Genomic DNA, 14,715 nt, shown 5'->3' with positions numbered 1-14,715 from the left:
ATCGCCTTTTGCCTTCAGCACCTTTACAGAGCAAGATTACCCATTTTAATAGGTATTTAAATGCTATATTAAATGCTTCAGAAGAATATTTACTCTATATAGCATAGGCCTAAAAGGATGTCTGGGTGGCCCTTCAAACAAGTCTAGTCAGGGACGTTGGGGTTTATTTATATATTTATTTATTTATTTGTTGAGTGCATATCATAGAATTAGTTAATAACGTACTTGGATTCAGCTGAATTATTTTATTTTATTATTTTTTTGGCTTTCTAAAATTTGACGTTTTCAGATGACGTATGACGTATCCGGAGTGATACCAAATACACGTGTCGTGTGCTCGCGATATTCAACGGCTAATTTAGTGTGAAGAGAAAAAGCAATCAGGTGAGTTTAATTACCAGTTCTTCCCTTAATAAAGTTTTGGTGATATTTTTATGATTTGGCAATAATACGTTTTTTTTTTTTTTTTTACAGGGTTAAAGAAACGGAATAATAATGTTAAATCAGTAGCATCGCATGCTTAACGTTAACGTTAGCTGGTTAATTACGGTCTGATGAAAGTTAGCTTCCAAGTTCCCGCCTGTCTTTCTGATATTTGAATTATTTAATGCTAATGTTTTAAGTAAGTGTAAGGTCATCTCGGCTGATCCCTACTACCAAAATTAGTCAGCCTTTAAAATATAAAATTGTGTAAAAACTGTATTTTTTAGGGGATGTTTGTAACATCACGACATTCAACCAAGCACAAACCATTAGGCCTAAGTTACTTTTGGCATGAAAATGATTTCAGTCTAAGGGATCGATGACAAATAAGTTTAAAAGAGTTTAAGTTCACAATATAATAATATGAGAAATATATTTATTTTTGTATGTTCAAACATTTTTGGAAAACGAAGTGGGAAAAAACACGTAGACTGTACCTTTTTAAACAACAATAAAATAAAATAAATGTTTGTACAACGCTTAATCGTTTTTTGCAATCATTTGCTAGTAAAATATTTTTTCTTTTTTAATTTCAAACAGGGTTTCTTTGGGTTAATTAATTTGACCTGAACTTTTCATTTAAAAGTGTACCATTGTTCTGTTATACAGCTTGATTTTGATGGGTCGCTCTATTGTTATGTAGACTCAAAGCATTCCTTAATTACCACAGACATAACTAACTATAAACCTTAAAAGCATATTAGTCTCACAGAAAGATGGCTACCTAGACAGTATTTTTGGATAACTAGCATTATTCGTATGACTCTGAATGTGCCTGTGATGCCCAAAATTCTATCTAGATTGCCAACTCATTAGGTCACAAAAATGCTGTCTTCAATTGATTGTCTTTGTGTTGAGTGCAGGATGAGTGATGTGGAGTTGGTGAAAAAGATGCTGCGAGCTGTTCTTCAGAGCAGTAAGCACGGTGTGGCCATGGTCCGTCTTCCGGGAGATTACCGGGCTCTGACAGGAGAGATGATTCCTTTCCGGCAGTTTGGCCATTCCAATCTCGAGAGCTTTCTGCGCAGCATTCCCGGTGTGGTGCGGCTTGAGCGCTCCAGTGCTGGAGAGGTGATGCATTCACTTGATCTTAAAGGGATACTCCACTTTTTTTGGAAATAGGCTCATTTTACAACTCCCCCAGAGTTAAACAGTTGAGTTTTACCGTTTTCGGATCCATTCAGCCGATCTCCGGGTCTGGCGGTACCACTTTTAGCATAGCTTAGCATAGATCATTGAATCGGACAAGACCATTAGCATCTCTCTCAAAAAAATGACCAAAGAGTTTTGATATTTTTCCTGTTTAAAACTTGACTCTTCTGTAGTTAGATCGTGTACTAAGACCGACAGAAAATGTAAAGTTGCGATTTTCTAGGCTGATATGGCTAGGAACTATACTCTCATTCCCGCGTTATAATCAAGAAACTTTGCTGCCGTACCATGAGTGCAGCAGGCGTAATGATATGACGCAGTGCCTGAAAATAGGTCTAATAGGTTAGACAAACTTAGTCCCGGTCACGTTGGAAGTTACTGAGCTGGGGACTATTTTCAGGCGCTGAGTCATATCATTACGCCTGCTGCACTCATGGTATGGCAGCAAAGTTTCTTGATTATTACGCAGGAATGAGAGTATAGTTCCTAGCCACATCAGCCTAGAAAATCGCAACTTTACATTTTCTGTCGGTCTTAGTACACGATCTAACTACAGAAGAGTCAAGTTTTAAACAGGAAAAATATCGAAACTCTTTGGTCATTTTTTTGAGAGAGATGCTAATGGTCTTGACCGATTCAATGATCTATGCTAAAAGTGGTACCGCCAGACCCGGAGTTCGGCTGAATGGATTCGAAAACGGTAAAACTCAACTGTTTAACTCCGGGGGAGTTGTAAAATGAGCCTATTTCCAAAAAAAGTGGAATACCCCTTTAACACTTACGATAAAGAAAATGTTCAGTTATTGATTAGTCTATGTATTATCATGCCAGAACCAAACTATAATGTGACACACTTTTTGTGTATGTTTGTAGGTCATGTGTTTTGCTGGTGTGTGTGAGGAGACGGCACACATCGCACAGCTGGTCGCCCGGCAGAAGAATGTGAAGAAGTCTGGCTGCTCTAAATTACTGAACTTCCAAATGAGAGCAAAGTCTTCCTCTTTGTTTTCATATAACGGTAACACACAGGCACAGACAAACGAAAGGCCCCAGTGAGAGATGCTGTTTGGCTAATGTGATGATAATTTTGTGGTTAATTTCATAAGTTTTGCATTTCATAATATTCACTCCTTTTTCTAGCTTCTTTTGTACTATTCTAGGCGATGTTTGAGTTGAACTTTGTATTGCAAGCACTTCTCGTGTTATTGTCTCCTTAAGATGAATCACTTGTTGAAGTCCTCATTTCTAAGTTGCTTTGGAGAAAAGCATCTGCTAAATGAAATGTAAATATAACGTTTCAGTTATTTTGATATTCATAATTGAATGGCGTATATCTTAAAATAAACTTAAGCTTAAATTGTGTGAAGTGCAAAACCTTAAATGGATTTTATTATTTTCTGTGTGTGTGTTCTTTAGTTGTAAAATAGGAAAAGTGTTTTAATACACATCACCTTTAAAAGAGAACGTTAACCACATAAATCAAGTAAATATGGGATTAATGACATTGAAAATCTAGTTTGTGTGCCCACGTCCCAAGAGAGAGCTTATTTAAAGGGTTTAATGATGTGTCTTTGCCCACCAACCTTGTCTGTATGTGTGTGGTGAGTGACTATACCTGTGCCAGTTGGTCACCGTTTCACACTAACGCCACAAACTGTTTGGCATCCTGCAGTCCGTCATTTAGCCCTTCATGGTATGTGCTTGTTTATTGATGTGGTTTAACTGTTTTGGTCTTTGCAGCCAAACCTCGCTTGTCTCTGCGGCAACCTGGCCACATGACTCATCCCGCTCGAGGCACCGCATCCAAATCTAGTTTCTACCCTAACCAGAGACAGCTTTACAGTAGTGACCTCCCCTCCTCCCGGGTTCCTTCCCGTCAACCAAACAGGAAATCACTAGGGTGAGTGATGCGAGTCAAAACACTTGTGAGCATTAATACATTCTCAAAATATTCATCAAAACACTTATGTGATTTTAGGTTGGGGGGAAATACATTTGTACCCATCAAGATCAATACAGAAATAAAGACTTCACCTCATAAGACCAGTGGGACACCAGGTAAACCTCACGTTTTGCCCTATTAATAAATTGCATAATTCTGGATAAATAAAGAATCACAATATTTTGTCTAAAATAGATTCTCCCATGATTCTGAATATAAAACTAAACAAAATAACATGTAATTTACTAGAGGTTCTGACAAAATGTTAATTGCTGCTGTCCATTTACATTTTCTTAATTAATTTGAATGAATTATTTAAAAAATCAGTTTGAATGAATGATTCAAACGACTCACTCATAAATGCTTTACTCGTTTTTCTGAACTAATACAGCTATTCTGAACTAATCTCTTGAATGATTCAATCACAAATAAATGTAAGTCACTTGTTGCCACCCAGTGGTGTAACGATGTAATCGATACAATCGTAATTACTTTCAAAAGGTGTTTTGATTGCATCTGTAGACATCAGTGTTTATATCTGAAATATAAACTTTTATCCGTACTTCTGTGATCTTTTGAATATTTATAACATGGAAATAGTGATACTGTGTAATTAAAAAGACTCTTTTTTTTTTGGAGCGGTTTCATATCTAGACAGCCAAACTGCTTTTTCTGGCTCAGCGGCAACACAGATTTGAATGTTTCGGTGTGATTTTTATCAAAGGTTTAATAGATATGGCCAAATCTTTGTCTTTTAGGAATGAAATTGCGAACTTTTAACAATTAATCGTGCAGCTCTAACTGAAACCTAAACTTATCACTAAACCTAATGCTTAAAACCTAGGCTTTATTTTCCTGCCTTGCAAGCAATGATGGACTGTATAGTGCGGCAGGAATGAATCATAAAACCTGGAAAAAGTTAGCATTTTTGCTTTTTCGTTCCATTGTTAGTCAATTAATGTTTTTGAATGGGGTTTTGGTTAAATGCCTGAAATAATGTTTATGGTTGACAAGCTAAGTCAGTTCATTTTCACTTTTATTTTTCTACAACATATAAAACATCAGTAATACCCCACAAGTGACTAAATGGGACTTCAGAGACTCTTGGGACATTAAATGTCATCAAACTGTCAGATTTAGAGATTTTCACCAGCTTAGTGGTGGTGACGTTGAAGTCCTGTATCGGTGCTGTACAACTGCCGATTGTATTTAGACTTCAGAATTCATAACTTGAGTTCAAGTCTGAAGATTAACTTGATTAACAAAACCTATAAGCATCATTAACTTTTGTCTTACATGGAGCCTATTTTCTGTAATAATCCAAAAGCCAAATGGGAAAATCCTGTTGGCTTTTTGTCTAAGAAAGAAACCAGGGTGAAGGTAACTTCTGGGATGGCCTACAAAAATATCTCATCACTGCAGCACTGTATTGTCTTCAGGATATGCTAATTCATTTAGTTTTATAATCTCTGTTTTTGATATACTCAATTAATTTAAATGAGACGTTTGTTTCTGTGTTGCATTCTTCAGCTCAGAAAAAGTCCGTAAACCGTGCTAATGTTGAGGTGGTTCAGGGTCGGATCAAACAGATTTTGCAGAAGTACTGCAGTGGAGTCTGGCTGTCCAAAATCCCTCAGCTATACAAGAATATGTTCCAGGAAGAGCTCCACATGCACAAAGAAGTGGAGACGTGGACACACATCTGCACTGTGAGAGAACTGAAAAACACAAACACATGCTGACTACTAAAATCACCCTGTACCCTCCCATCTAACTACATGACTTCAATAAGTTTGTCAATATGTCATGCGTCAAGTCAGGGGTTACTCTTTTGCCGTAAATCGATGTTTACGGCCATCTGCAAATGTGAAATAGTCTTGAAAAATCTAACAAAATTGAGTTTGATTAAAACAAGAACAAATATCTGTCAATGAGTTTTATGAAAACTTCCTTTTGAATTAAGTCGATTTGTACTTGTTTTAATAAAAAATGTGCTTAATTTTGATTGATTTCAAGGAATACAGTACTTTGTTTTGTCATTTTGCATCTTAAGTAAATGTATCTTGAATTAAGAATCTTTAGACAACTGCACTAGAAAAAAAAAAATGTCAAGAGTTATTTTTGTATTCTAGTGGTTGGGAGTGATTCAAGCTACTTTTTGTTTGTAAAATGAATTAAAAAGTAATGGATATGTTGAAAGTTGTATTTTCAAACTCTGAAGTGTTAAGACAACTCATTGTTTCTCCCTATTTACATTTAGAGAACACATTGACATATTTTCTCTTCAATTTATTTAAAAAAAATTCTTTAGTTTATCTTGAAAGGTCTTAAATTATTAAATATACCTTCATAAAACCTGCAGAAACCATGCTGGCAACTAACTAAATAACGAACTAAATTTAAATAAATAAAAAAAAAACTAATAAAAATGACAATTACTAAAAGAATAAAAATTCCTATAGAAACAGTCAGACGTGCGCTTCCACTGCGCATTAGCTTGACTAGCCTATTTTTGCGAAGCATTATTTTGCTTTGCTTCAGCTGTGATCCAATCTTGCATTTTGTGTTCATGCATTTTGGGGGCGGAGCAATGAAGGGACTGGGTTGATTTCAAATATCAACAGTGTTTTCAGAAATCACATACTGAACCTTTAATGTAATAAAGTTGGTGATCGTTATATGATAAATTATCATTTTGTTTTCTTTCTCTCTGCTGTCCTTTAGGTTGAAAAGCCAGGCAGCAATAACATAGTGGACCGCCTGGTGTACCCTGTCATGGATTCTGCCCCTAAACCAAGCACTGTGCCTTCTGTAGCTCCATGCAAACAGTCTCCTAACACTGCGTTTAGGAAACAGCCAACACCTGCCCAGCAAACTACCCGCATCCTCAGAACTCTTGCCATTAACATTCCTCCTTCAACCCAGAAATCCAAAGCACCCTTGAGTCCAACATCGCCCAACTCCACCATGCTGGATTTGACTCTCCCTGAAACACCCAAATCTCACTCCAACTCGCTCATCACCCCTCCCTCCACTCCACCCTCTCAAAAGCCTCTGACTCCAGAGATCAAGCAGAAGCTGCGGCAGCTGCTTAATAAATACAGCCATGGCCTGTGGGCTCATGCACTTCCACAACTTTTCCCAGAGGCCTTTGGGTAGGATGCTATGCTGATTACTGTATATTTGTAGAGTGCATACTTTATTCAGTAAAGTATGCTAATGCATAAAATATGAAGAAATATCAATGAATATTCAATCTTGGCCAAATAACACATTAAAAGTACTAGTGTAGCAAAATGTAGTATACACACTACCATTTAAAACTTTGGCGTCGGTACGTTTAAAAAAATATACATATATATTTTTTTAAGAAGTCTGCATTTAATTGAGCAAAAATAAATAAAAAACAGCAATACAGTGAAATATTAATTTATAATAACTTAATGTTTTCTATTAAAGATCTATTTATTTCTGTGATTGCAAAGCAGAATTTTCAGCATCATAACTCCAGTGTCACATGATCCTTCAAAAATCATTCTAATATGCAGATTTTCTACTCGAGATATTTCTTATTAGCAATTTTGAAAACATTTGTTCTGCTTAATATTTTTGTGGAAACACATTTCACAGTATTGGCCTGGATTCTTTGAATGGTAAAGAACAGCATTTATTTGCAATAGAAATCTTTTGTAACATTATAAATGTCTTTACTGTCACTTTTGATCATTGCTTTAATAAGATGTATGAGAGAGTAACACAGTGAAATATTTTTTACCGCGCCTTTAAAAAAAATACATTTTCTGCTTGTCTCTCAGGTGCGAGTTTCCACAGTACGTGTTGGAGGATCTGTCTTTGTTGGCAGATACGTGTATGGTTGAGTACCCCATGCCGGACAATAGAAAGAGAGCCATACTGTACGCACTACCATGCCAGGTGCAGACACAGCCCCGTCCTCGCCCACCACCGCTGTTTATGCTCTGTGAAAGCAATCCACATGTGCCTCCTCTGGTTATCCCAGCGGCAGAGTATATGTCTGTTTTGGTGATGGAGGTCAGCAGCACCAACAACGTTGTTCTCCGGTAACGCTCAAAAAACCACTGTTTTATTATTAGATACAAGATGAATTTCTTTGAAGTTCTTTTATTTTCATTATTTTAGATTGTGGATTCATGATGCTGTCTTATTTTTCAGGTTTGTCGGTAAAGGCTACTCTAAAGCTCTGGAGGTGATGGAGGAGGCTATGCTTCAATTCTATAATACAGTTGGCGCTGGACTTCGTCTTCTCTCCCCAAAAGTTGGACAATTGGTGGCAGTTGCTATGGAGGAAGATGCAGTACTAAGAGCTCAGGTTCACCAGGTCACAGAGGACAACGTGAAGGTACCGGACACTTCTGCATCCACTTCATTGACAACTTAAGAGCATATACGGCTATTTGTAACTTGAATGTGTGAGGCTTCCTGTATCATCTGCTTCTAGTTATTTTAGCAGTCGACCTGTGCATCTCTAACTTCATCTTTCCTTTTCGTAGGTGTATTGTGTGGATCATGGGTTCTTTGAGGTGGTCAGCAGGAAGAAGATATTCCAGCTGAGGGATCAGTTCCTGACTCTTCCTTTTCAGGGAACGATATGTCAACTTGCAGGTAACATTTATCAGAGGCCTTTGTGTATATGTGTGAGAGAGTAATATGTTATTTAATTCCTTTTTGTGTTCACATTCACTTGCTTGTTAGGTCTGGAGCAATTCAGTACAGATGCGGTAGTTCTGAAAACTCTGAAATCATTAGCTGTTGGTCGTACGCTATTGGCTGAGATTCTGGAGCGAGGGGACACACCGCTTATTGTGCTTTATGACACTTCTCATAACGATGATGTCAATGTGAGCGCTGTATGCTTGAAAGCCCTGCAGGATAAGTCCATGGAGAATCCTCTACAGGTCAATTATAAATAAAATTATAAATCACAAAATTATTAAATTGCATTTTTTTTTTTTTTTTTAACAAAATGAATGAATAATAATAATGTGTTTTTCTCCCTCTTGTCTCTTCAGGTGAACAGCGTGTACACAAACGTGTGTGTGACAAATGTGTGCTCTGATGGCAGTATTTACTGTCAGCTGCCTTCTCGAGGCCAGGCCAAACTTAAAGACATCATGGACAAGATTGAGGCACATTTCATCTCTCAGGTAAAATAATTAAATTCAGTGTCTTTGATTTTAGGCTTCTGTTAGCTGTATATGATCATGGGAGCATTACATGTCTCTTATGTGTTTCTAAGTTAACATGGGAGCTGTTGGTGTCCAAACCATTCTGCGGGAAAGTGTGCCTAGCTAAATACAAGGGCAAATGGGCAAGAGCAGAGGTGAGAAGACATTCCACTTTTTCCCTTCATCACTCATGTCATGTTCTTACTCTGGAGATAATTCTCCTCACACATAGGGCTGGAAATTGAAAATCGATTCCAATTCTGGAATTGGATACTTAAAGGTCAGGTATCGATTCCTGTGTGCGCTTTTTTTAATGTGATTTCAAACCATTTTCAAGCGCAAGAAGATGCGTTTTCTGTTTTCTTTGTGCACACATCCAAAGCGCGCATACAGCGGGACTCCTCTCTTAGTGTGCGATACTGATTTGAGTTATGCTTATGCTTGAATGCACATATACCAAAATTGTCAAAGTCTCCTTGTAAACGCAGTCGTTTCGGTCTTATGTGAATGTAAACAGTTGAGAAAGAAAACACACGTGTAACAAATAGTATCAGGGCTTAAAGTATTCCGGCCGGGGGCCGGATTTCCGGCTTGAGGGCAGGTCCGGCCTCCGGCGCATGCAAAATTTATTTATCAGGCTGCAAATTACAGTCGGAGGCACTATCGGCGCGGACACGCTTGAAAAAAATGAGCGCGTCGCTTCCATTATGAGCACGCATACCGCGCGGCTACATTTGAAATAACGAACTTGAGCGCGCAAAAGACGCGATATGTGAACAGGCCCTAATATGACTTGAATAACACACCGGTCCCCTTCAACCTACCACCTTGATTCAAGAGTCAGCACGCACAGCTGTCACAGCCAATTGGAGCATGATATTAGGTTGTCTTAGCCAATTGCTAGAGAGGAGGGCGGATCTTGTGCAGGAAGTGAACCAGTTCGCAGTTAACTCTCATGCATTCGCAAAGACCCGCCCCCCTTAGTTACTATCGCTATCTCCGACAAGCCACGCTGCTCTCATGCCACACCATGTTCTCATGCAGTGAAAAATACATCGCGGAGCAGAGAGGAGACTGACAACACGCTGACAGACAGGACAGACCAGGTTACTTTTCGGTTACTTTTGATATTAAACATATTAAACAAAGTCTCACCTTTCAAATTTGGTCATTTTTTAAAAAGAAATTTAAACGATACATACCGTTTTGTGGCTCTTAAATGTGTCTGACAGATCGCTGTAGAGCATCAGTTAAAGCTGCTCGTGAACCGATCATCTCTTCCTTCTAGTTCATTTATAGCATCAAATAAACATGAATGAACATAAGAAGGAATGTTGCCTTAAACCGCGGAAAGTGTCAGTACATTCCGTTTTTCAAGTTCAAATTCTCCCATGTTAATCTGCTATCTCTCCTGACTGCTTTGTCGGACAAAATGGCGGATGGCGGATTATGATTGGTTAGATCGCCTGTCAATCAAGCTCCCTGACACTTTTCACACGCTCTCACGACACACATATATTTTCTCACGCACAGAAAAATCGAAGCAAAGAGGACACGGAGAACGACAGACTAGACAGAGCAGGTTACTTATGATGTAAAAAAAACTCAGCTCTCAGATTCTGTCACTTTTATTACGAAATTCAAACAGTAAATACCGTTTTGGCGCTTGTAAATGTGACGCGACCACTGATCTATATAGAATGACATTATATAGATCAGTGGACAGGACAGATTCCTAGCGGCAGGTGAACCTATCATCTCTAGCTAGTAAATAAACACGAATGAACAATGTTGAAAGATACAGTAAAATCATACATAATATCGACCAATCAATGAAACAAATGGGTCAATAAAACAGCTGGAGAACAATTGTCACATAACATTTACCTCAGGAAAGCCATTTGATGACCATAATATAGGATATAGCACGTTAGTTGGCTAGAAAAAAAGAGCTATAGAGAGTATTTTGCTAAATATGTGTTCTATATTATATATTTATTATGTTTTTACTTATATCATTAAATAAAGTTGTTGTTATAATAAAAAACGCATTATATATCTCTCTGTTTTTTTATTATAATAACAACTTTATTTTAGAACAGTCTAAAATTCTGTCTAAACCCCCCCCCCCCCCCCCCCCTAAGTGAGATTTTTTTTCACTTTAAGCCCTGTAGTATATTGGACGATAATCATAGAACAAAGGGAAAAATCCCTCGTCTTGACTGAATAACTTTTGTAACTGTAATCAGAATTGATCTATCTATATTGTACAAAAAGAAAACTATGCATTGTTATTTTTGTTCCTTAGCTTTGTTCAATTGTATTTATTTGTGCTATTGTTAATTTGTTTTTGTTCTTATAGTATTACTGTTCACTTGTCTTGAATGTTTAACATTTTTATTTAGTCCAGTTGTTTTTGCTGTGGTATTTTTGAAATCAAACGATGCCCAACTCTACTCGCACATATAAATTGGCAGTAAATGCTATTCCACACGAACCTCATCTTTGTATATTCTGTGAGTTTGATTTGCTTATAGCGTGCATTTGAGTGCACGTGCGGCACTCATTTCACTAGATTTGTAATGAAGCGTCTGTGAACCTGTTGACGGCAAAGGAGAAACTTTATGGACTCATAGGTTTAATAGATGTAAATATTTAGCATTTATATTTTATATGCAGATGTACTCTCCTACAAAATCACTCTTTCCAAATAGAGCTATTCAAGTCATCGAGTCATCATTCCTGTGTTTTTATATCGCAATATGTTTCAGAAAAACTAAATACCACATTGTCAGTTTTTTTTCCCAGTATTGTGCAGCCCTAGTGAAAATTAAATTAGTTCAATTGGTTATATGAATGTGCTTTTCATCTGTGTGTAGATCGTTACCCTTCATGGCAGTCAAGTGTTGGACATCCAGTTTTTGGATCTGGGACTTCCTGCTTCTCTGGAGGTTAGCGAGCTCAGGGAGATCCCACCAATCTACCTCAGAGAGCTCATCACCATACCACCTCAGGTACACACATCTCATTTTTTCCCCCTCACTCATTTCCATTCATGCTCATCACTTACTACAACTGTGCAGGCCATTGTCTCATTTAAGTCATGAGTCAAGCTGTGAGTTTTTGTTTTTGAATTATAAAATAACTCGTTTGGCATTTAGGGAGTGCTGTAATTGCATTAGTCTGCTTTATAAATTAAATTAATTGTTGTATATTTCTGCCCCTGTAGGCTATAAAGTGCCTCCTGGAGGATCTGAATGCAGATGGGGGTGTTTGGCCTCCTGAAGCCGTTCTGTGGTTGAGAGAGACAGTCCACAACAAAGTCCCCAGTTGCATGAAGGTCTTGCACATTCATTTATTGTTTACTGAAAAATAGATTTTAATTATTGATTAGCGATGCACAATATATTTAAATCGCATTAGTGCAATTATCACATTGCAAAATTTCCACAAAAATAAAAGCTCTGGTTTGAAGTGAACAAACTGTAATGTAAATATTGTAATTTTACAGCTGTACTTTAAAATACTATTACTATTTAACTTTATATCTTTTTATTTACAGTAACTATGTAATAATAATAATTAATATGTAATTAACACCCAAATTTTTCCACGTTTTCCCAAATCATTCAGATCGAAAAGGATAGTTTGCACTAAAAAATGTCTTAAGAGTAAAACGATGTGTATATATAATTCTTTCCAAGTAGAGTTATTCAGGTCATCTAGAGAAAGTTCCTGTATTTTCATGTTACACAAAAACTAAATATTGCAATGTCCATTTATTGGCATGTTTGTTGTGTGTTTAGATAGTCAAGCTTGATGAGACCAGGATTGTGCACGTCTACCTCTTCAGTGGAAATGGAGCTCATGACCGTCAGAGCAGCATTAACCACCAGCTAGCCTCATGTCCTTTCTGGCAACGTGATGTCTACTTCAGCAAGATCGCCAGGGTTTCCAAACCTATCCTGTCAGAGGCAGGGGACAGCCCCTATACATCTCCCACGAAGTCTAAGGTCCTCACATTGCCTCCTCAGATGGACTTACCACTGGTCGGGCAAAATATGGATGTGTTTGTGTCGGTTGCATGTCACCCTGGGCACTTTGTGCTGCAGCCGTGGCAGGAACTGTACAAGCTAGTAGTGCTGATGGGAGAGATGATCCTGTTCTACAACAAACAAGAAGTAACCCAAATCAACATCCAGAAAAATAATGTCTACGCTGCCAAGATCGACAACAAGTAAGATCTGAATGGCACCTCTGATTGTAATTCGTCACCTAAATAACACAACTAAATCATTGACTGCCTTTTTCTTTCTTTCGCACTACCTTCGTCTTGTCACCTCTCTTTATCTATAGTTGGCATCGTGTTTTGGTAAAGGGCGTCCTGACCAATGGCTTAGTCTCTGTGTATGAATTGGATTATGGGAAGTACGAGTTGATCAACTATTCCCAGCTCCAACCACTCATTGATGAGTTCAGGCAGCTGCCATTCCAGGGCATTTTTGCTCAGCTGGCTGGTAAGAGAGAAGTTGAAGCCAAATGGAGCTAAAACTAAATTATATCTTTATTATTTTTCAGACTTTTACTAATATTTAATAAACGCATTGTATTTGCTCTGAAATGGATTAAAAAGTTATGTATCTTTCAGAGGAGCCATATATGTCAGCCAAACACTGAAATGTTGGATAGTAGATACTTTTTTTTTAAAGGAAGTATGGTTAAAATAAAAGAAGCCTTTTTTACTAAAAGATCAAAAGGAAGAATATTTTGATATATTTATAAATGCACCTGTATAATAAATAGTAATATTTAGCTGCAAATTTTCTTTTGTTTTGTTTTACAACTACTTTTTTGAAAGCATGTGAAATTCCACACAGGAACTTGTGTGAACAGTTTTGAATGATTTCACAAAATTAAGTATGGAATCGGTGATTAATAACATCTCTGATTTAAATTGAATCAGTTCATAAAGTATATTTATCTTAAACCAGTCGTGACAAAAGGCTGGTTGCATATTCTTTAGGAAAGTTAACAACCAAATAAAAATGTTAAAATCATCACAATACTGATGTTGTCATGTTTTATGCTATTAACCAAATAGATTGTAAGTATTTGATGCATCACCCAGCCCTATTGCAAGTTACCTCAAAAATAATGCACGTGTGTTAATGCTTCTGATTTACATGCAAAATACTTGTTTTCAGGTGTCAAGCAAGGGGCCTGGTGTGAGGAAGCTTCTATGGTGTTCCGGAACCACGTTGAGAAAAAGCCGCTGGTGGCCCAGATTGAGTCCGTTGAGGAGGGGGAGTGGCCCTGGGAGCGCAAAATCTCTGTCTACCTGGTGGACACCACACAAGAGGACAATGACATCTGGATCCACAACATTATGGTGGAGTTTTTAGATGAGATCAGCAGTGCTGCTTGAGACTGTTACAAATACCCTTTCCCAGAACCATGCTGAAATCTGGATCTAGAATTCAAAAGCATGCGTGGTTGCGTCAGCTCATTTTATTTACACGTTCACGAATAGTTTCAGTTATCGTTCCGAGTGCCCTGGGAAAGGGATTTCTTTACCTGTTTTTGCTGTTGTGATAAATAATAATATTATACCATTGCCAAATTAACTCGTTCTTACCTGAACAGCTTCCATTTACTGTGTCTTTACCATAGGGCCATTTGTCTTGGAGTAATTTGATTTATTTATGTTGATTTTGTGTGAGACACTACTGCTTTGTATTGTTTATACTCTTGGTTTTGCACTTTGATTTATTTGCTGTGGTCTTTCTGTGTGTCTTCTGAAAGGAAAATGGCCTAATTGTAAAAGAACATTTGTATTTTGGTTCTCATGTTTGTTTAATTTCTAAGTTAATATTTGGTTCGAACCATTAAACGAAAAGACAACAACCCGATACACTTGGGTGACTCATTTGTCTC

At 37.5% G+C, this 14,715-nt stretch overlaps 1 protein-coding gene across 2 annotated transcripts; it reads left to right on the top strand.

Moving 5' to 3' along the window:
- The first annotated feature begins 344 nt into the window (after positions 1-344).
- Positions 345-14,689, top strand: tdrd7a (tudor domain containing 7 a). 2 transcript variants are annotated; one of them, XM_084393985.1, is made up of 18 exons: positions 345-384; positions 1,347-1,554; positions 2,509-2,653; positions 3,376-3,535; positions 3,614-3,693; positions 5,108-5,286; positions 6,302-6,732; positions 7,393-7,656; positions 7,769-7,955; positions 8,107-8,218; positions 8,309-8,511; positions 8,626-8,760; positions 8,853-8,936; positions 11,661-11,795; positions 12,011-12,121; positions 12,588-13,018; positions 13,138-13,298; positions 13,986-14,689. In XM_084393985.1, exons 2-18 carry the CDS (start codon positions 1,348-1,350, stop codon positions 14,204-14,206), a joined length of 3,246 nt encoding a protein of 1,081 aa, XP_084250111.1. In that variant the 5' UTR covers positions 345-384; position 1,347; the 3' UTR covers positions 14,207-14,689. The 2 variants fall into 2 exon arrangements, with proteins under 2 accessions (XP_084250111.1, XP_084250110.1); XM_084393984.1 differs by lacking the exon at positions 345-384 and adding an exon at positions 387-622.
- The last annotated feature ends 26 nt before the right edge of the window (positions 14,690-14,715 follow it).

This window comes from Rutilus rutilus, assembly GCF_951802725.1.
Source record: "Rutilus rutilus genome assembly, chromosome: 2".
In the NCBI taxonomy this organism is placed as follows: Eukaryota; Metazoa; Chordata; class Actinopteri; order Cypriniformes; family Leuciscidae; genus Rutilus; species Rutilus rutilus.
Note: the sequence above shows the minus strand (reverse complement) of the source record. Positions and strands in the feature narration are given on the sequence as shown.

Bases quoted from the DNA above. Each gene is read 5' to 3' on its own strand.
- tdrd7a (XM_084393985.1), top strand. From the start codon at position 1,348: ATGAGTGATGTGGAGTTGGTGAAAAAGATGCTGCGAGCTGTTCTTCAG. The intron at 3,536-3,613 runs GTGAGTGATGCG...ATGTGATTTTAG, and splicing joins CCAAACAGGAAATCACTAGG to GTTGGGGGGAAATACATTTG. The intron at 12,122-12,587 runs GTCTTGCACATT...TTGTGTGTTTAG, and splicing joins AAGTCCCCAGTTGCATGAAG to ATAGTCAAGCTTGATGAGAC.